We start from the raw sequence: 19,670 nt of genomic DNA, 5'->3' as shown, positions 1-19,670 counted from the left end.
GCAGCCTCTGGCTAATTAAGCCCCTCACAGAGGGGCTGGTGGGAGGGGGGCTCTGGGGCAGCAGGGAGAGCTGGCCAGAAGGGCAGCCCCCCCCCCCCCCCAATCCCAATTAGCATTCTGTGCACATGCCTTAATTAGCCTCTTCAAATATTAATGCTGGGCTCAGCCTGGGGCTGGCGTGGGGGGCATGAGGGGGTCTCTGGCCATATCCTCCCAGATGTGTCCCCCCCACTCCCCAGCTGTCACCACCAGGTGGGACCCCGGCGAGGGACCTTTGTTCTGGGGACAGACAATGCCAGCAGGGGACTCGGGCAGGGCTGGGGGGCTCCCAACCTCCTGCCCCCATGTCTGAGGCTGGCTGAGCCCCCCCAAACCCGGGTCAGAGGGGGAGCAGAGCCCCCCGTGTCCCCTAGGGCAGGTGGGTGACAGAGCTGGGGGGGGGGGGTCCTTGTTCCCCCAAACCCTGAATCCCTCCAGCCCCCAGGAACCCGTGGGGGGATCCCATCCCTGGGGTCTGGGGGTCCCGGTGCCCCCCGTTCTGCTGTCTCACGGGGAGGGGACACCCGGTGTCACTTGGGGGTCCCGCTGCTCCCTGCCATTGGTGGGGGGGTGGGTCTTGAACCCCACGGGGTCGCACCGTGTCGCCGCCGGTGTCCCCTCGGTGATCTCGCCCCCCCTTGCTCGTGTCCCCTCGGTGATCTCGCCCCCCCTTGCTCGTGTCCCCTCGGTGATCTCGCCCCCCCTTGCTCGTGTCCCCTCGGTGGTCTCGCCCCAACCCGTGCCGGTGTCCCCTCGGTGGTCTCGCCCCCCCGTGCTCGTGTCCCCTCGGTGGTCTCGCCCCCACCCGTGCCGGTGTCCCCTCGGTGGTCTCCCCCCCGTGCCGGTGTCCCCTCGGTGGTCTCCCCCCCGTGCCGGTGTCCCCTCGGTGGTCTCGCCCCCCCCGTGCCGGTGTCCCCGGCGAGGCGGGCGCGGGTTGGGGGGGGGATCGGGGGCTCCGGTCCGCGCCGCGCGCGGCGGCGACACAAAGCGGCTCCGGCGGCTCCGGCGGCGGCGGCGGCGGCGGCGGCAGGGGGGGGTCCCGGCGGGTCCCGGAGCCGCTCGGTCCCGCCGGTGCCGGTGCCGCTCCCGCCATGGCCAAGTGGCTCCGGGAGTACCTGGGCCGGGGGGCTCGGCGCTCCCCCCCGCGCCCCCCCCAGCCCGATTACAGCGGTCCCGGTAGCCCCGGGGGCCCCCCCGGCGCCGCCCCCGCCGCTGCCCTCCGCGGCCCCGCCGCCTCCCCGCGCCGCCGCCTGGTGCGGGTGGGGGGCGCGGGGCCGGGGGGCGGCCCCCGCCGGCTGCAGCAGGTACGGCCGGGGGAACCGGGGGGGTACCGGGGGTACCGGGGGGGCACCGGGGGGGTACCGGGGAGTACCGTGGGGGTGCCGGGGGTACCGGGCAGGAGCCGCAGCCAAGCGCCAGGAACGGGGAGAGCGGTGGAGGGAGCGGGAGGTGCAGAGGGGCAGCGGGCGGGGGGCTGGGGAAGGGGAGCGGGGGGCAGCGGGGGGCACCGGGGGCAGCGGGAGTGGGAGCGGAGGGGTCGGGGAGGTGTGAATGGGGCAGCGGGGAGAGCGGGGGGAGCCCAAAGGGGGGATCTGGGGACCGGAGGGGGGTCGGGGGAGAGCGGGAACGGGGGTGGGGACCGGGAATAAAGAGCGGGAGAGCGGGGACGGGGAACGGGGGAGAACCGAGGGGTCGGGGGGGCACTGGGGCAGCCAGGGAGGGTCGGGGGTCCCACAGAGGGAATTGGGGGCGGCTGGGGCCGGTGCAGTCACTGGGAGAGGGGGAAGGCGAGAGGGGTTGGGGGACAAAGGGACCGGGTGGGCGGGCGGGGGGACGGGGCTGGGGACACCCGAGCTGGGCTGTGGGAGCCCGAAGGGTCCCGTGAGGGCACCCAGGGACCGGGGGGGCTGCAGGGGGGGCAGGAGGGGTCCCGTCCCACCCGGAGCCCCCCCAGCAGGGCCCAGGTGAGAGCGAGTACTCGGAGCCCTTCGAGGGGGAGCAGGAGCCGGCGCCCGAGGGCTGCGACGAGGAGGCCACAGGTGGGTGACACCCCCCAGAGGTGGGGGACACCCCTCACAGGTGGTGGACACCCCCAGCACCCCTCCGGGGGTCCCGGGCACGTCCCACCGCCCCGTTCACCCCCCCAGGGTGCCCGCGGCAGGGCGAGGGCCGGCGGGTGCGGCCGCGCCGGGGTCCCCAACTCTACGACACCCCCTCCGAGGAGTGGGACACGGCCGGGGACAGCCCGGGGGGACCCTCGGGCCGCCAGAGCCGCCTCCCCCGCGATGACGAGCGCCCCGCCGACGAGTACGACCAGCCCTGGGAGTGGAAGAAGGATCACATCTCTCGGGCGTTCGCAGGTGACAGCGTCCCCCCGGTGCCACCCGCAGCTCCCGTGGGTGCCACTCCTGGCTCTCAGCACCCCCAGCACCCTGGGGTCCCCCCATGTGCCCGTGGCTGTCCCAAACACCCTGTGAACACCCCAGAGCACTCCTGGTGCCAGCAGTGGGACACAGGGCAGGGCAGAGCCACCTCTGGGCCAGGCGGGGTGGGTGACACCCCCTTTGTCCCCGCAGTGCAGTTCGAGAGCCCCGAGCGCTCGCCCAGCCTGTCCCGGCAGCTGCCGCGCTCCCCCCGGGCCCCCCGGCCAGGCTGTCCCCCCAGCCCCCGGCACGTGGACACCTCGCTGCCCCTGGAGAAGCAGGCGTGAGTCTGGGGGCGAGCCGCGGGTGGCACCCACGCCCCCCGGGCACAGGGCGTGGCGTGGGGGAGAAGGTTCCCCACGGGCGGGTCCTTGTGGGGTCAGGGGTGTCCGTGCTGGGGCTGGGGCCTTTGACACGGGTGGGGGTCCCGGGGGGTGTAGAGGGCACAATGGCATGGGTGAATCCCCGTGGGGTTCGGTGCCCCATAGGATGTTTGGGTACCCCATGGGATGTTTGGGTACCCCATGGCGTGGTTGCCCCGACTCCCGTGGGTGGCCACTGGCACAGAAGTTCCCTGTAGGGTGTGGAGGGGTCCCTGGTGGCACAGGGGTGCCCTGCATTGCTGAGGGGTCCGGGGGGGTCCCAGTGGCACAGAGGGTGCCCTGCATTGCTGAGGGGTCCGGGGGGGTCCCAGGGGCACAGGGGGTCCCGTGTGACCGCGCTGGCCGTGCCCAGGTGGTACCACGGCCCCATCGGGCGGGCGGGCGCCGAGACGCTGCTGGCGCTGTGCCGCGAGGGCAGCTTCCTGGTGCGCGACTGCGAGACCAGCCCCGAGGACTACTCGCTGTCCCTCAGGTGAGCCTGGGGACATGGGCACGGCCCGGCCCTGCCGGGGGGTCTGTGGGAGTGGGCTTGGATCCGGTGCTGGCGTGTTTGGGTGTCCCAGCACCCGTGGGGATGTGCTCATGGGGACAGGCTGGAGGTGACCCGGGATGCCTCGCCTGGGGTGGTCCCTGCTCTGGATGGGGTCCCCAGCCCTATTCTCATCCCCAGTCCTGTCCACATCTGTATCCCAATCTCCATGCTAGTCCTCATCCCTATTCCTATTCCCATTCCCAACCCAGGTGTCCCCCATCCCTATCCTTGTCCACCTCCCTGTCCCAGCCAGCACCCTGCTCCTCATCCCTGTCCCCATCCCCATCCCCATCCCATCCCATCCATCCCACCCCGTGCCTCATTCCCCGGTTCCCGCAGGAGCAGTCACGGTTTCGTGCACGTCAAGCTGACGCGGACCCGGGAGCAGCACTTCACTCTGGGCCGGGCCGGGGCCGCGTTCCCGTCGGTGCCGGCGGCCGTGGGGCACTACACGGCGCGGGCGCTGCCCGTGCGCGGTGCCCGCCACCTGTCCCTGCTCTACCCCGTGGCCGTGCAGCCCCTGTGACCCCCCGCCCCATTAAACCTCCCTGTCACATCGGGGTGGAGCCGCTGCGCTGCCTCCGCCGGGGATTCGGGGACGGGATTTGGGGAAGAGCTTTTGGGCAGAGATGGGGATGTGGGATTGGGGACAGAGAGAGGGAACTGGAATGGGGACAGGAATGGGGACAGGGGGAGAGAGGGATGGGGATGGGGACAGGCACTGAAATGGGGACAGGGACACGAATGGGTGCCCTTGGTGCGTCCAGCTCTGTGGTGCCCCTGGGGAGGGCAAGACATGGTGGCACTGCCACTGCTGTCCCTGCCTGGTGTCACCACCGTCCAGGACCCGCAGGATGGAGGGGGCAGTGGAGATGAGCTCCCCCAGCCATGGGCGCAGCACGGGATGGCACCGCCCGGGGTCACCCGCGCGAGGGCCTGGTGGCACCCCCGGGACGGGTCCTCGCTTCCCACCCCCTCAGCACAGCCCTCGAGTGCCAGGTGACACCGTGGAAGAGGCCAGGGGACAACAGAGTGGCTGCTGTCACCGCTGTGGCACAGCGACACGAGCTGCCCACGCAGGGGGGCACAGGATGGCACGGGCGGGGGGACACAGAGGACGCAGAGCCGGGTGACAGGGTGCTGCCAAACACCTTTTTGGGGGGGGGTTTCCTGAGAAAGGCAGAGCTGGGGGAGGGTGGGAGATACAGCGGGGCACCCTCAGGGCCGGGGGGGCCGTGGCCGCTGTAGCTCCTGATAGTACAGGTTGTGCTGCAGCTCGGGGCGTGGCGGCTTTTTGGGGTCCCGCGCCGAGCCGGACACCACGTTCACGTAAATGGCCGCGTCTGGGGAGACAGCGGCCTTTGGGGGTCACTTCTGTCCGCCAGGACCCTCGGGGGACACACGGGGACGAGCAGCGGAGGTTTGGGGTCAGGGAGACGTGAGGCAGTGGGCACGGCGGCGTTTGGGTGTGGGGGAAGGTGAGGGGTACTTGGGGAGGGGATTTGTGGAGGGGATATTTGGGGACAGCGGTACCTGCGCTCCGGTGACAGCAGCGGTAGCCGAGCAGGGCCATCCCCAGGAGAAGGACGGTGCCCCCCAGGCTCCCCACGAGCCCCCAGAGCAGCGCTGCAAGCGGAACCAGCCGGGGTCACCCCCAGCCCTGGGGACCCCCCGAGGCTGCTGGGCTGGAGGGACAGCAGGGACAGTGGGGACACGATTACCTGCCTGATGTCCTCCGAGAGCTGCTGCGGTGAGGGGAAAGCAGTCAGAGATGTCCCTGTCCCCGTCCGTGTCCCCGTCCTGTCCCCTCTGGCCAGGAATCTCCTCCAGGGACCCCTGCCGCCCTCTTGGTGACCCTCAGTGACCCCCCAAGCCCCTCGGCGATGCCACATCTGCTGTCCCCCTGCCCCCTCCGCACGGAGCCGTCCCGGGCAGCACCGGGCAGCACCGGGACGTACCGGGCAGAACCGGGGCAGTACTGGGGACGTACCGGGCAGTACTGGGGTAGAGCCGAGCGGTACTGGGGTAGAGCCGGGCAGTACCGTGATAGAACCGGGCAGTACCGGGGCCGTACCGGGGGTGACGCGCAGCTCGGTGCCGTTGCCGGTGGCGGTGCCGTGCCGGGGGATCTCGAGGATCACTTGGCAGATGTAGCGGCCGCTGTCGTTCTCCCGGACCTGCGGGAGGCTGAGGGTGGCCCGGGGGGGGTTCCAGGCCAGCTGGGTCCCCGGGGCACGGCGGGGACACGGGGACAGGGGCGGGGGGGGTGACAAAGGCCAGGCGGGTGGCGCAGAGCACCCCGAGCCCCCCGTCCCGCAGCCACTCCATGCGCAGCTGGACCCCGCTCTCGGCCACCTCCACCCGGCACCCGAGCGTGGCCGTGTCACCCGCGGCCACCTGCAGCTCGTCCGGCTCCTGGATCACCCGCAGGGCTCCCGCTGTGGGGACATCACGGAGGGATGGCACCCCCGAGCCCCGCGGGCCCCAGGACACCCCTGGGGTGGGGGATGGGGACACTGTAGGCTCTCTGACGTCCTGTGTCACCGCTGCCTGTGACCACACACCCCATCCTGTCCCCCGTCACTCTCGCCTTCCTGTCCCACCCTCACGCTGTCTGCCCCCGCCATCCCCATTTCCCCCATCCATCCCCCCCTGCTCCACCCTGTCCCCCTGCCCCAACCGTGTCACCCACCCTGTCCCCATGTCTGTCCCTCCCTCTGTGTCCTGTGCTGTCCCCACTGTCCCCCCAGCCAGCCTTATCCCCCACTCACCTCCAAGGAGGGGGATGAGGACCCCGAGACCCCAGATCCCTGCTCCGGGGCCAGCCCAGCTGCCCCCTCCGAGGGGCTGCGTCCCCATGGGGTCCCAGTCCCCACGCTGTCCCTGTCCCCACGGCGCCTCTGTCCCCAAATCCTCCCGGCCCTCTGCCACCCGGGCCAGCTGACAGCGACGCTGTGGCTTCCTGTGCGACAGGGACAGAGAGGGGGAGCTGAGCGGGGGCAGAGATGGGGCGTGGTGGGGGGTTTGGGGTGGGGATTTGGGCAGGGACGGGGCAGATGTCGGGGTGGGGACAGGGATGGGGACAGAGATTCAGGACAGGGATTTGGGACACCAACTGGAGTGAGGACAGGTGTCCTCCTCAAGTTCCACCTTGATCCTGGATCCACTGCAGCCTGCGAAGGAGCCCTTGGGGACCCCTGGAGCGGGGGGATCCCTCCTCTCCTTCCCCCCGAGCGGGCTGGGGGGCCAGTGGGACATTGCAGGGAGGCTGGGGTGTCCTGGACTGGGACCCCCCCCCGCAGTATGACAGTGAGACAGTGTGGCAGTGTGGCACTGTCCCCACCCTGCGAGGTGACAATGTCCCCCCTCCCCTCGCCCTCAGCCCTGGCCCGGCGCTCCCCAGCCCCGGGGGTCTCACGCCCCCCACCCGAACTACAACTCCCGGCATGCCGCGGGCGGGGCGGGGCCGGCCGCGGGGCGGGGCCGGGGCGGGGCGGGGGCGCCGCTCCCCCTTTGTTGGTGTCGGCGGGGCCGAGCGCGGCGGGGCCGGCCCGGAATGGGCGACCAGGTACGGCCCGCACCGCCCGGGAACCCCCGGGACACCGGGGGCTGCGGCGGGAACCGGGGAGAGCGGATGGAGCGGGGGGGCGGCGGGGATGGAGGATGGAGGGAGGGAGAGGGGATGGACGGGCGGAGGGAGGGAGGAGGGAGGGAGGGATGAGGAAGGAGAGATGAAGGAAGGAGGGGCGGGGGGATGGAGGAAGGAGTGATGGAGGCAGTGGGGATGGATGGGAGAGGGAGAGAAGCAGGAGGGATGGAGGAAGTGAGGATGGAGGGATGGAGGAGGAGGAGCAGAGGGATGGAGAAGGAGGGATGAGGAGCGCAGGTGTGGAGGATGGAGGGGTGAGGGGTTCAGCATGGCACCGGCCGGAGGGAGGGGCGCAGGGCTGGCACACTCGCACTCAAACTCACACTCACATTGCCAAGTCATCGCGGCCCGGCTCGGCCCGGCTCGGCCCGGCTCGGCCCGGCTCGGCCCGGCTCAGCCCGGCTCGGCCCGGCTCGGCCCGGCTCGGCCCGGTTCGGCCCAGCTCGGCCCGGCTCGGCCCAGCTCGGCCCGGCTCAGCCCGGCTCGGCCCGGCTCGGCCCAGCTCGGCTCAACTCGGCCCAGCTCGGCCCGGCTCGGCCCGGCTCGGCCCGGCTCGGCCCGGTTCGGCCCAGCTCGGCCCGGCTCGGCTCGCCTCGGCCCGGCCCGGCAGGGCGGGGCGGGGGGCTCGGGGGCCGCGGGCACTGACGGGCAGCGCAGGGCGCCGGGCAGGAGTCTCTGCGCAAGATCATCACCACGCTGGCCGTGAAGAATGAGGAGATCCAGAACTTCATCTACTCCCTCAAGCAGATGGTGCAGAACGTGGAGGTACCCGCTCCCCTCACCCTGCCCTGCCGGGCCGTGCCAGGCTGTGCCAGGCCGTGCCCCCTGTGCCAGGCTGTGCCAGGCCGTGCCCCCCGTGCCCCCCATGCCCCCCGTGCCCCCCTGCCCCCCTGCCCCCAGCCAGGCCCCCTGAGCCCCCTCCCTGCCCAGGCCAACTCGGCGCGGGCGCAGCAGGACCTGGAGGCCGAGTTCCAGTCTCTGTACACGCTGCTGGACGAGCTCAAGGAGGACATGGTGATGAAGATCAAGCAGGAGCGCGCCAGCCGCACCTACGAGCTGCAGGTGAGGCCAGGCAGGACCCCCGGGACCCCTGCCCAGCACTGCCCATCCCTGCCCCCTGCCCAGCCCTGCCCTGTGCCCTCCCTGCCAGGCCCAGCTCGTGGCGTGCTCCAAGGCCCTGGAGAGCTCGGAGGAGCTGCTGGAGGCGGCCAACCAGGCCCTGGGCACGGCCAACCACCACGACTTCTCCCAGGTGGGTCCCCACAGCGCCAGGGGTGGCCCTGCCTGGCTGTGCCCACGCTGGGGGTGTCCTGACCCCCCCTTGCCACTCGTTCTGTGCCACCCTGAGCTCCCTTTTCTGTCTGTGCTGGGGCCACGCTGGGCTGGCTGTGCCTGCTGTGGGGCTGGGGGGGAGTGCAGGCACCCGGGGTGCCCCCAGTGCTCCCAGTGCCAGAGGGGCACTGTGGTGGGGACACGGCGGGGCTGGGGGCACATGGGAGGCTGTGGGATGCAGGGATGCTCTGGGATGCTGTGGGATGCAGGGATACTGTGGGATGCAGGGATGCTCTGGGATGCTGTGGGATGCAGGGATGCTGTGGGATGCAGGGATGCTCTGGGATGCTGTGGGATGCAGGGATGCTGTGGGATGCAGGGATGCTCTGGGATGCTCTGGGATGCAGGGATGCTCTGGGATGCAGGGATGCTCTGGGATGCAGGGATGCTCTGGAGTGCTGTGGGATGCAGGGATGCTGTGGGATGCTCTGGGATGCTGTGGGATGCAGGGATGCTCTGGGGTGCTGTGGGATGCAGGGATGCTGTCCTGCTGGGTGCCACAGCTGGTACAGGTCCTGCATGTGCCCTCTGTGCCCGGCTCTGCTGCCTCACTGCTGCTTTTCTCCTCCTCTTTCCCTCTGCGCTCACAAGGCGGCCAAACAGATCAAGGATAGGTACGGCCCCCCTGAGCCCCCCACCCACTAACCCCCATCCTCCTCCTCCTCCTCTTCCTCCACCTCCTCCTCCCAGCCAGGGCCCCACAGGGGGTGGCCCTGAGGGTGCAGGGGTGTCCCTGAGGGTGCAGGGGGGGCTGTGCCCACCCTCCCCAGGCCCTGCAGGGTGGGTGGTGCCCAGCCCTGCTGAGCTCTGTCCCTGTCCTGGCACAGTGTGACCATGGCTCCGGCATTCCGCCTGTCGCTCAAGGCCAAGGTCAGCGATAACATGAGCCACCTGATGGTGGATTTCGCCCAGGAGCGGCGCCTGCTGCAGGCCCTGACCTTCCTGCCAGGTACTGCCAGGCCAGGGGGGCACGGGGGGACGGGGCAGGGCACGGCCAGGCCCCTGGGCTGCCTTCCCAGAGGGGCAGGAAGGTGCCAGGGGTGGATGGAGGGATGAGGGGTTTGGATGCCGTGCCCAGGCGGGCGGCGGGGCCATGCCGGGGGTCTCTGGGTGCCACGAATGGGATCCCACGGGTGCCACGCCTGAGCTCTGGGATTTGTGGGAGCCCTGGGGGTGCTGGGGGTCCCCTGTGTGGCAGGGAGGGGGGACACTGGCACGGCTGCTCCTGCGGGCAGTGCCCAGCGCCCCCGAGATCGAGCTGGCCGAGTCGCTGGTGGCCGATAACTGTGTGACCCTGGCCTGGAGGATGCCTGAGGAGGACAGCAAGATCGACCACTACGTGCTGGAGTATCGCAGGACCAACTTCGAGGGGCCCCCCCGGGCCAAGGAGGACCAGCCCTGGATGGTCATCGAGGGCATCAAGGGCACCGAGTACACCCTCACTGGTGAGGGCACGGCTCTGGGCTGTCCCAGGCTCTCAGGGGACAGGGGGTGGCAGTGCCCCTCCCTGTGACCCTGCTGTGCCCACAGGGCTGAAGTTTGACATGAAGTACATGAACTTTCGGGTGCGGGCGTGTAACAAGGCGGTGGCGGGCGAGTTCTCGGAGCCAGTCACTCTGGAGACCAGAGGTGGGTGCTGGGGGGTGGCAGGTGCCGTGTCCCCCCTGCCAGCCCTGTGGGGTGGTGGCCAGGCAGGGGCTGTGCTGACAGGGGCTGTCCCCAGCCTTCATGTTCCGGCTGGACGCCAGCACGTGCCACCAGAACCTGCGGGTGGAGGAGCTGAGCGTGGAGTGGGACGCCACGGGAGGGAAGGTGCAGGACGTCAAGGCCCGAGAGAAGGATGGCAAGGGCAGGACGGCCTCCCCTGCCAACTCCCCTGCCAGGTAACACCCCCCCGGGCCCCCTGGCACGGCCCCTGCCCCTGGCAGTGCCAACCTGCCCTGTCCCTGTGTGCAGGGTGGTGCAGTCGCCCAAGAGGATGTCCCTGGGCCGAGGGGGCCGAGACCGATTCACAGCCGAGTCCTACACGGTGCTGGGTGAGAGGGAGAGCTCAGGGGTGTGAGGAGGGGGCACCCGGGGGTATGGAGGGAGTACCCAGTGGTGTGGGGGTGAGGAGAGGGCACCCAGGGGCTGAGAGTGGGCAGCCAGGGGCAGAGGTGAGGTGGGGACACAGAGGGGACAGGGCAAGGAAGGTGATGTCAGGGACAGGGGGCACCCCTGGCAGGGTGGCACAGGGCGGGGCACAGGGGGTGATGCAGGGGACAGAGGGTACCCCTGGCAGGGTGGCACAGAGCAGGGCATAGGGGGCACCCCTGGCAGGGTGGCACAGGGCGGGGCACAGGGGGTGATGCAGGGGGCAGGGGCACCCCTGGCAGGGTGGCCCCGGGCAGGGCTCGCCGTGGGTGCCCCGGCAGAGCCGTGCCCGTGCCCCAGGGGACACGCTGATCGACGGGGACGAGCACTACTGGGAGGTGCGGTACGACCGCGACAGCAAAGCCTTCGGCGTGGGCGTGGCCTACCGCAGCCTGGGCAAGTTCGACCAGCTGGGCAAGACCTCGGCGTCCTGGTGCCTGCACCTCAACAACTGGCTGCAGGTCAGCTTCAGCGCCAAGCACAACAACAAGGCCAAGGCGCTGGACGTGCCCGTGCCCGACTGCATCGGCGTGCACTGCAACTTCCACGAAGGTGGGGCTGGGCTGGGGCTGGGCTGGGGATGGGGATGGGGCTGGGGATGGCATCTGCATGCGCATTGGCACCTCCACGGACGCTGTCACCTCCACGGGCACTGTCACCTCCATGGGCATTGTCACCACCGTGGGCACTGTCACCTCCATGGGCATTGGCACCACCATGGCCATTGGCACCTCCATGGCCATTGGCACCTCCACGTCCATACTTCCATTATGGACATCAATTGTCACCACCACAGCCACTGTCAGCACTCCTGGGGCTGTGCCAGCCCCGTGCCCACCTGTGCCCACCTGTGCCCCATTCCCACAGGTTTCCTGTCCTTCTACAACGCCCGCACCAAGCAGCTGCTCCACACCTTCAAGGCCAAATTCTCACAGCCAGTGCTGCCAGCCTTCATGGTAAGGGGGAGCAGGGCTGGGGGCTCTGGGGGGCACTGCCAGCGCTGGGTGCAGCCCCCTGAGTCCCCCCCGTGTCCCCAGGTGTGGTGTGGCAGCTTCCAGGTGACATCAGGGCTGCAGGTGCCCAGCGCCGTGCGGTGCCTGCAGAAGCGGAACAGCACAGCCAGCAGCTCCAGCCTGCCCTGAGCCCCCCGGGCACAGCACTGAATGTACCTGCCCCTGGCACCCCCAGCGCTGCCCTGCAGGCTCTGCCCCCCCCGGGGGCACCCCCAGCGCTGCCCTGCAGGCTCTGCCCCCCCCGGGGCACCCACGGCCCCCCCACTCCGTGCCCCCCGTGTCGCGGGGGCTCGTTGCCCCCCCAGCACCGAGAGCTGCTTCTGGCCTGGAGAATAAATTGGGATGTAGGTGTGACGTGGGCGTGGATGGGGCAGGGGGGAGTTTGGGGTGCCTGTGACACCCCCATAGTGCCAGGGGCAGGAAAGGGCTGGGTGGGCACAGGGTTCTTTATTCACAAACATGAGGGGGTTTCCCTCCATTGTCACCCCAGGGGACACTGGGGACGGCTGTCCCTGAGGGTGAGGGGGGGTCCTGCTGTCCCCACTGGCTGTTGGCACAAAGTGGGGGGCAGCAGGGCCCCCCCAGAGTGTCCCCATCAGTGCTTGTGCCGAGCCTGGCGCAGCCGCAGCTTCCTGTGCAGTTCCCTGTGCAGCTCGTGGGTCCTCCCTGTGCCACGGGGGGGTGTGAGCCCCTGGCAGAGAATCCCCCTCCCCCTGCCCCCAGGAACCCCCCCCATTGCCCCCCGAGTCGGTGACAGAACCCTGCGTCCCCATGCTGTGCCCCCCCGCCATGGTGTCCCCCTCCCTGTGCCTGGGGGGTGACAGCGGGGCTGGGGGGGGTGACAGCGGGTCGGGGGGGTGGGGAGGGGTCGGGCTCAGTGCGGGGGTGCCCCCCCCGTTCCCGTTCCCGTTCCCGCATCCCGGGCGGCCTCACCGGGGTCGTTCATGTACAGTTTCTCCTCGGGAACCAGCCCCAAGCTCAGGGGTCTGCCGCTCCTCGGGGCCGGCCTGGGCGGGGAGGGGGGCGCCGCCACCGGGGAGGGGGGGCCCGCCATCGGCACGAACTCTGGAGCAGAGCAGGGGGCATCACGGACACCCCCAGACCCTTCTGATCCCCCCCAGACCCTTCTGATCCCCCCCAGACCCCTCTGATCCTCCCTCTCCCCAAGGCTGAGACACCCCAGCAGCTCTGCCCCCCAAATCTCCAGACCCCCGCGAGTACCCCCAGGCGCCCCTCCCTGCCCCCTCAGCCTCCCACAGCTGCTCCCCACCCCCCAGTTGTGTCCCTGAGCCCCCCAGGCCGGTGCCCACCCAGGTGGGTGCTGTACTCGGGGTCCAGGGGCTGCAGGCTGCCCTTACTCCACCTCACGAAGAACTGCACCACGTCTGCCAGCGACGAGCAGCGATGCTGGGGGGACACGCGGCGTCACTCGGGGTCCCCCCCGCGCCCCACATTCCCTGCCCAGGCCCGTGGGGGGGTCTCACCCCTTGGCTGCAGCTCTTTGGGGTGCCCCAGCCTCTTGGGGATCCCAGTTCCCAGGGATCCCAAACCTGAGGGGGTCCCTGTCCCTTCTTTTGGGGGTCCCAGCCCCTTGGTCCCGCCCTTGGGTGCTCCCTGGGGGTGCCCAGCCTTGAGGTGTCACAGCCCACAAGGTGCCAGTCGCTTGGGTGACCCCAGGGTCCCACCCGGGGGGCTCAGGGGGGTGCCCGGGGTCGGGGTCCCTGTCCCCCGTGTCACTCACCTGGGTCTCCCCGTCGATGACGTAGCCCTGGTCCTCTTTCTTCACCTTGTAGTGCTTTATCCGCGCTGTCCTGGGGGGGGGGGCGCTGCCTCAGGGCTGGGGACCCCCCTGCCCGGGGGGGATCACTCACAGCCCGCGGGACACCCCTGGCGAGGGGACATTCCCTCTGACCCCTTTCCCAAGGGGTCACCCCTCACCCTGGGAACCCCCCGATCTGGAGACCCTCACCCTGAGCCATCGCTGCCCCAGGGCCCTCCCTGTTGGGGACACCCCCGCCCCGGTGAGCCGCCCCCGCTGTCCCCTGTCGCACCCGTCGAGCTGCTGGCGGGTGGTGACCGAGAACCCCTGGCCGTGTCCCCCCGGCCGCAGCAGCAGGTTCCCCCTGCCCGCGCTCTGCTCCAGCAGCCGCTCGGCCTCGTCACGCGTCACCTGGAAAAAGCAGCTGGGGACCCTGGGGACCCCCCCACTGTCACCATTGTCACCGCCGGCCACACTGGGCCACCCCCAGTGAGGATGGGGAACCCCCAGCCCCCGACTCACGGCTCAGAGGGGCTGGGAGGCACGGGTGTCACCGGGGACACGGAGCTGGCAGAGTACACGGGTGTCACCGGGGACACGGGTGTCACCACGGGTGTGACCGGGGACACGGGGCTGGCAGGGGACACGGGTGTGACCGGGGACACGGGGCTGGCAGGGGACACGGGGGTGCCCCTGCGCTCCCGCTCCTCCCGCAGAGCCTCCAGCAGCTGCACGTTGTGTCCGGGCAGCAGCGCCAGGTCCTGGGGCATCCTCATCTGCGGGGGACACGGGGTGGTGGCACACGGGGGTCCCTGTCACCCCGGGACCCCCGGGCAGCGCCCCGCGCCCACCTTGGCCATGGTGAAGATGAATCCCCGCCACATCTCCTGGGTCTCCCAGCTCTCCACCTGCCGGGGGACACAGGGACATGAGGGGGGGGGGGCGTTCCCTGTCCCCTGTGCCCCCTCACAGGTCACCACAGTCCCCTAAGCCTGGCCCCAAACCCCACAGCTCCCCATCCCTCTGCCTCCCCTGTACCCCCAAATCCTTCCCCCTTTGCCCCTCAGTGCCCAAAGCCTGTCCCCACTCTATCCTTAAATCCTTCCTTATGCTTCCCAGTGCCCCCCTGCAGTCCCTGTCCCAAAACTCAGCCCCTGAAATCCTGGTCCCTCTGTACCCCAGATCCCCCCCTCCCGGTGTCCCCATCACCCCCGGGTATCCCCAGCCCCCTGTGGCTGCCCCTCACCTTCATTGTCACCTCTTGTCCCTTCAGCCTGAGCACGAGAGCCCCGCCCTCGGCCTGCACGGTCACCAGCTCGCCCAGGTCCAGCACCTCCAGGGGCTGGGGGCACCCAAGGGTGGGACCCCCGGCCCCGGAACACGAGCACGTCAGGACTCAGCCCTCCCAGCCACCCCCACCCTCAGCCCGCGGACCCCCAGTGTCCCTGAAGGTCCCATCCCCGGGGGGCTTATGGGGAGGGGTCCCTAATCCTGGCGGGGTTTCACCAAAGAGGTCCCAGCTCGTGGAGGGCGCACAGGGGTCCCACCCTGAGGGGTCCCACGGGGATCCGAGCCGGGACAGCCCGTGCGGGGGTCCCAGCCCCGGGGATCCTGCCCGGAGGAGCCCCCGTACCTCCTGGTCCTGGGGCATCCTGTAAAAGGCGAGTTTGAGCCCCCGCAGCCCGGCCCAGACCCTCTGGTAGCCCTGCGGGGAGGGACGGGCTCAGCTCCCCACCGGTACCGGGAACCGGGAACCGAGAACCGGCACCAGGAACAGGGAACCGGTCCCGGGCTCCGCGGGGAGCGCACCCGGTGGTCCCGGGCGACACGGGGGACACGGTCCCGGGGGTGACAGCTCCTGGCAGTGCCGGGAGGGGTCCCGGGAACAGGTCCTGGGTACCCGAGGGTCGCTCCTGGCGCCCGGTCCCGGGGAGTCCCCGGTATCGGTGCTGGGCGTTTGGTGATGGGTCCCGGCGGTGTCGCCCACCTGATCCCGCGGGCCCCGTTTGTTCACGAAGCCCTCGTAATAGTGTCGGGCCCGGGGTCGGATCCCCCGGGGCAGCGGCACCGGCCGCTTCATCTCCGCCACCGCGCAGGAGCCGCCGCAGTTCCCGGCACCGGCCCCGCCCGGCCGGGGCGAAGGGCGGCGGGCGGGACCCCGGCGGGGCCGGGGCATCCCCGGCGCGGGGCTGAGCCCCCGGGTCCCTCCCCTGGGACGCGGCAGGTGCGGGGCTGAGCCCCGAGCAGGGTCCCGCTCCCGCTCCCGTTCCTGTTCCCTTTCCCGCTCCCGTTCCCGCTCCCGTTCCCGGTGTCCCCGGGGCGCAGCGCGGCGGGCAGGGGGGTCCCCGCGGGGCGGGGTCCGTGTCCCGGAGCGGGGCTGAGCCCCCGTGTCCCCGCCCGGTGCGGCAGGTGCGGGGAGACCCCAGCAGGTTCCCGCCTGTCCCCCTGCCCGGTTCCGGTGCCGGTGTCCCCCCCCCCCAGCTCGAGAGGCGGTGGGCGGGGGTCCCGCCAGGAGGGGGGTCCGTGTCTCGGTGCGGGGCAGAGCCCCCGTGTCCCCCCCCCGCCCGGTGCTGCAGGTGCGGGGTTGTCGTTCCCCCCCCGGTGCCGGTGTCCCCTCGCCCCCCCGGGCGGGGCGGGGCGCCCGGGGCCGCCCCATCACGTGTCGCCGCCGCCGCCGCCGCGCGCACCGGGGGGAGGCGGGAGCGGCGGGAGCGGCGGGAGCGGAGCATGGCAGGTACCGGGGGGCGGGGGCGCGCCGGGCACCGGGCTGCGGGTCCGGGAACCGGGAACCGGGAGCTGGGAACTGGGAACCGGGAACCGGGAACTGGGAACTGGGAGTCGGACACGCACCGGGCAGCGGCCACGCACCGGGGTAGCGCGCACCAGGCACGCACCGGGCACCAAGCACGTACCGGGCACGCGCACGCCGGGCACGCGCACGCCGGGCACGCGGTGCCGGACACGCACCGGGAGCGCACCGGGAACCGGACACGCGCGCACGGACACGCGCTTTGGCCGGGGACAAGCACCGGTCACTCGCCCCCCCACACCCCGCACACAGCCGGGGCACTCGCGTGCACCTGCCCGAGCCCGCGGGAGCTCGGTGGGGACATCCCGGGACATCCCGGGACAGCCTGGGGCAGGAGCGGAGCGGGGGCGGGGCGGGGCGGGGACAGCCCTCCCCGGGACCTGTCGTGTGTCACCGCCGGCCTCCCCCGCAGCCCTCTGGGCTCCTGCCGGGCTCTGGGGACCTGCTGGGCCAGGAGAGACTCAGCCCCTTGTCCCCCGACCGTGTCCCCGTGTCCCTCAGCCGTGTCCCCCTGTGCTCGGGTTCCCCAGCCGTGTCCCTCAGCTGTGTCCCCACGTCCCCATGTCCTCCAGGCCGTTCCTGTGACCCCCAGCCGTGTCCCCGTGCCCTCAGTCTGTTATTGTCACTCTCCTGTATCCTCATCCCCCATCTCCCATTCCCGAGTCCTCCTGTCCCTGTGTCCTGCCCCTCCATGTCCTTGTGTCCCCTCCGTGCTTGTGTCCCCATGTCCACCTCTTCCTGTCCCCACGTCCCTGCGCATCCCCATCCCCTTGTGTCCCCATCCGCGGACAGAAACCATGGGGGACACCCAGGGGTGCTCTGGGGGGACACCAGGGGTTCTGCCACACCGTGTCCCCCCTCCCCGCAGCGCTGGCGGCCGCCTCCCCCGGCGGGGACGAGTGTCTGGAGGAGGATGAGGATGAGCTGGAGCCGGGGCTGGACGAGGCGGAGGCCGAGCCGGAGGTCGGGAGCGGCGCGAAGGCGGCGGGGGGGGCCCCGGGGCGCCGTTCTGACCCGCAGAGGGATCACGCTGAGGGTCCTGCTCCGAGACGGGCTCCTGGAGCCGGGCAGGGGCGTCCTGTCCATCTACTACCTGGTGAGCCTGGGGACAGGCGGTGGGGACAGGGGATGGGGACAAGGAATAAGGATGGGGACACGGAGTAAGGATGGGGACAAGAAACAGATGGGGAGGAGAAGTGGGACAGGGAAAGGGACGCAGGATGAGGACAAGGGGATGTGGGATGAGGACAAGGGACACGGATGGTGAACGTGGGACAGTGATGGGGCTGAGGGAGAAGAGATGGGCAGAGGGGGATTCGACTCACGCCATTGTCCCCAGGGCAAGAAGTTCGTGGGGGATCTGGGCTCGGACGGGACCATCACCTGGCAGGAGACGGGGCAAGTGTTCAACTCGCCGAGCGCTTGGGCCACGCACTGCAAGCGCCTGGTGAACCCCGCCAAGAAGTCGGGGTGCGGCTGGGCGTCCGTGCGCTACAAGGGCCAGAAGCTGGACCAGTACAAAGCCGCGTGGCTGCGCAAGCACCAGCCCAACGTGCCACCCCCCGAGGAGGTGGGAGCGGGGTCACCTCCCCCTGGCACCCCCAGGGTGCGGGGCGAGCCGGGTGCCAGCCCCGTGTGCCCGCAGAGCTTGGCCAGCGAGGGCGAGGAGGAGGAGCTGCCCGAGGAGGAGGAGGAGGAGGCGGCGAGGGAGGGTCGGGTGCCGCTGCCGGAGCCGGCGGCTCCCAAAAAGCCGGAGGAGAGGAGCAAGAAGCAGCAGGGCAAGAGCCTGGCGGAGCCGGCGGGGGAGGGTGAGCTGCCCGCGGGGGTCCCGGGGGTCCCGGGCAGCCCGGCCGCGGTGACGGGACCTTGTCCTCGGCAGATCCCGGCAGCGCAGGGAAAAGGCCGGAGGTGAAACCCCGGGTGCCCGTCCGCTACTGCACCCTGGGCACCCGCGACTCGGCCAGGTAGGGACACGGGGACACGGGGCGCGGCAGGGCGGGGACAGCGGGGACAGCGGGGCTGTGGCTGTTGCAGGAGCCCCCAGACCCTGGTGGAGGTGACGTCCTTCGCCGCCATCAACAAATTCCAGCCCTTCAACGTGGCCATCTCCAGCAACGTCCTCCTGCTCCTGGTGCGTCCCCTCCCAGGCTGGGACATGGCTGGTGGCGCTGGGGACACCAGCGGCGGGCGCGGTGTCCCTCGTGTCATCGTTTTAGTGCTAAACTGCTGGTTTTAACCTTTTCCTTTAGGATTTCCACAGCCACCTGACGCGGAGTGAAGTGGTGGGGTACCTGGGGGGCCGGTGGGACACCAACACGCAGCGTAGGTGGGGTTTGGGGGGTGGGGGTGTCTCAGCCGCGGGCTGGGGGTGTCACCCAGCCCCGTGTCCCCGCAGTGCTCACGGTGCTCCGAGCCTTCCCCTGCCGGACCCGCCTGGGGGACGCCGAAGCCGCGGGCGCTGTGGAGGAGGAGGTGAGGGGCTGATCCGGCCTCGGGAGCGGCCGGGGGGCTCTGGAGGGTCTGGACCCCACGGGTTGGTGCCCCCCCAGATCTGCCAGAGCCTGTTCCTGCGGTGGCTGTCGCTGGTGGGGTGGTACCACAGCCACCCCTTCGGGCCCCGCGCTGCCGTCCCTGCACGACATCGACGCGCAGATGGATTATCAGCTCAAGCTGCAGGGCAGCGGCAACGCCTTCAGCCCTGCCTGGGGCTCATCTGCGGTACGGGCCCGGGCCCGGGGGGTCCCGGGGGGCTGCGGCTGCTCTCAGCCCCCCTGTGCCAGCCCCCTCTGTCCCCACAGGGCCCTTCTACCACGGCACACCCCGGCGTGGAGTCCAAAATCGCTCCCTTCTGGGTGATGCCACCGCCAGAGGTAAGCGGGGGGAGAATTTGGGGCGGGGGTCCCAGCGCCCTCGGGTGCCCCCCAGGGTGGTGCCGGGTCCCAGAGCTGTGGGGTGACCCCGGCCTGGCTCCCCATCCCGCAGCAACGCCCCAATGACTACGGGGATCCCCATGGATGTGGAGGTCACTTACATCCAGGACGGATTCCTCACCAACGACGTCGTGCAGGAGATGGTGAGAGGGGGGTGGGGGCCCCCAAAACCCACCGAGTCCATCGGGCTGGGCTGCAGCCCCACCACGTGTCCCCATCCTGCCCTCAGCCCTGGGGACGGTTGACAGTCCCTTCTCCAGGTGTTGGTGTGCTGCAGGTTTGGGGTCCCCCTGCCTGGCTTTGGGGCACCCCCCAGGGCTGCAGCCCCTCTGTGTCCCCCCAGACGCTGCTGGTGGAGTTCTACAAGGGGGCCCCTGACCTGGTGAAGTTCCAGGAGCTGTGGAGTCAGGATCAGACCTACCTGGACAAGCTGAAGGTGGGAAGGGCTGGGAGGGGAGGGGGTTTTGGAGGGGCTGGCATTAACTGGGGCTCCCTCCTCTCAGGGCTCCCTGGCCTCCCGCACCCCCAAAGACCAGAGCTTCTCCCACGTGCTGGAGCAGATCTTCAGCCTCCTGAGGCTCAGCGGGTGAATCCCGGGCGGGGCTCCCGGAGCTGCCCCGGGGCTCAGAGCTCTGTGCGCTGCTGGTGCCATTAACGAGCAGCTCTGC

At 70.9% G+C, this 19,670-nt stretch overlaps 5 protein-coding genes across 8 annotated transcripts; 3 read left to right on the top strand and 2 right to left on the bottom strand.

Moving 5' to 3' along the window:
* The first annotated feature begins 1,074 nt into the window (after positions 1-1,074).
* SHD (Src homology 2 domain containing transforming protein D) lies at positions 1,075-3,948 on the top strand. Of its 2 annotated transcripts, none has more exons than XM_079328686.1 (6): positions 1,075-1,343; positions 1,997-2,078; positions 2,187-2,399; positions 2,616-2,745; positions 3,198-3,317; positions 3,717-3,948. In XM_079328686.1, the coding sequence occupies exons 1-6, from the start codon at positions 1,131-1,133 to the stop codon at positions 3,901-3,903; spliced, it is 945 nt and encodes a 314-aa protein (XP_079184812.1). In that variant the 5' UTR covers positions 1,075-1,130; the 3' UTR covers positions 3,904-3,948. The 2 variants fall into 2 exon arrangements, with proteins under 2 accessions (XP_079184812.1, XP_079184811.1); XM_079328685.1 differs by having other exon boundaries at positions 1,994-2,078.
* A 349-nt stretch (positions 3,949-4,297) lies between these two features.
* On the bottom strand, positions 4,298-6,280 carry LOC306813188 (uncharacterized protein; the record flags this gene model as incomplete). Its single annotated transcript, XM_079328392.1, has 6 exons — positions 6,149-6,280; positions 5,452-5,815; positions 5,099-5,122; positions 4,911-5,003; positions 4,584-4,720; positions 4,298-4,425 (listed from the first exon to the last, which is right to left on the bottom strand). The coding sequence occupies exons 1-6, from the start codon at positions 6,234-6,236 to the stop codon at positions 4,298-4,300; spliced, it is 834 nt and encodes a 277-aa protein (XP_079184518.1). The 5' UTR covers positions 6,237-6,280.
* A 576-nt stretch (positions 6,281-6,856) lies between these two features.
* FSD1 (fibronectin type III and SPRY domain containing 1) lies at positions 6,857-11,858 on the top strand. Of its 3 annotated transcripts, none has more exons than XM_079328683.1 (13): positions 6,857-6,945; positions 7,684-7,791; positions 7,957-8,088; positions 8,177-8,278; positions 8,950-8,972; positions 9,186-9,307; positions 9,594-9,803; positions 9,889-9,987; positions 10,082-10,241; positions 10,315-10,394; positions 10,792-11,043; positions 11,359-11,447; positions 11,529-11,858. In XM_079328683.1, the coding sequence occupies exons 1-13, from the start codon at positions 6,934-6,936 to the stop codon at positions 11,631-11,633; spliced, it is 1,494 nt and encodes a 497-aa protein (XP_079184809.1). In that variant the 5' UTR covers positions 6,857-6,933; the 3' UTR covers positions 11,634-11,858. The 3 variants fall into 3 exon arrangements, with proteins under 3 accessions (XP_079184809.1, XP_079184808.1, XP_079184807.1); XM_079328681.1 differs by having other exon boundaries at positions 6,898-6,945; positions 7,696-7,791; XM_079328682.1 differs by lacking the exon at positions 8,950-8,972 and having other exon boundaries at positions 6,869-6,945; positions 9,223-9,307.
* Positions 11,859-12,099: 241 nt separating this feature from the next.
* Positions 12,100-15,733, bottom strand: STAP2 (signal transducing adaptor family member 2; the record flags this gene model as incomplete). The annotated part of the gene is made up of 10 exons (XM_079328502.1): positions 15,251-15,733; positions 14,897-14,968; positions 14,510-14,605; positions 14,115-14,171; positions 13,786-14,039; positions 13,556-13,696; positions 13,246-13,315; positions 12,815-12,911; positions 12,438-12,569; positions 12,100-12,170 (listed from the first exon to the last, which is right to left on the bottom strand). Exons 1-10 carry the CDS (start codon positions 15,437-15,439, stop codon positions 12,100-12,102), a joined length of 1,179 nt encoding a protein of 392 aa, XP_079184628.1. The 5' UTR covers positions 15,440-15,733.
* Positions 15,734-15,924: 191 nt separating this feature from the next.
* MPND (MPN domain containing) lies at positions 15,925-19,619 on the top strand. The gene is given in 18 exon segments (XM_079328177.1): positions 15,925-15,997; positions 16,941-17,073; positions 17,075-17,168; positions 17,412-17,642; positions 17,718-17,880; positions 17,952-18,036; positions 18,107-18,203; positions 18,322-18,394; positions 18,468-18,544; positions 18,622-18,684; positions 18,686-18,763; positions 18,769-18,790; positions 18,871-18,887; positions 18,889-18,942; positions 19,055-19,072; positions 19,074-19,145; positions 19,346-19,438; positions 19,506-19,619. Coding segments are annotated over 18 exon segments (1,464 nt in total). The 5' UTR covers positions 15,925-15,990; the 3' UTR covers positions 19,593-19,619.
* Positions 19,620-19,670: the final 51 nt, after the last annotated feature.

Source organism: Erithacus rubecula, assembly GCF_903797595.1.
Source record: "Erithacus rubecula genome assembly, chromosome: 28".
Taxonomy (NCBI): Eukaryota; Metazoa; Chordata; class Aves; order Passeriformes; family Muscicapidae; genus Erithacus; species Erithacus rubecula.
This window is presented reverse-complemented; position numbering and strand designations above follow the sequence as displayed.

Coding starts and splice junctions, on each gene's coding strand:
- SHD (XM_079328685.1), top strand. CDS start 1,131: ATGGCCAAGTGGCTCCGGGAGTACCTGGGCCGGGGGGCTCGGCGCTCC. Junction 1,344..1,993: donor GCCCCCGCCGGCTGCAGCAG/GTACGGCCGGGG, acceptor GAGCCCCCCCAG/CAGGGCCCAGGTGAGAGCGA. Junction 2,400..2,615: donor CATCTCTCGGGCGTTCGCAG/GTGACAGCGTCC, acceptor TTGTCCCCGCAG/TGCAGTTCGAGAGCCCCGAG.
- FSD1 (XM_079328683.1), top strand. Junction 9,308..9,593: donor GGCCCTGACCTTCCTGCCAG/GTACTGCCAGGC, acceptor TCCTGCGGGCAG/TGCCCAGCGCCCCCGAGATC. Junction 9,988..10,081: donor AGTCACTCTGGAGACCAGAG/GTGGGTGCTGGG, acceptor GGCTGTCCCCAG/CCTTCATGTTCCGGCTGGAC.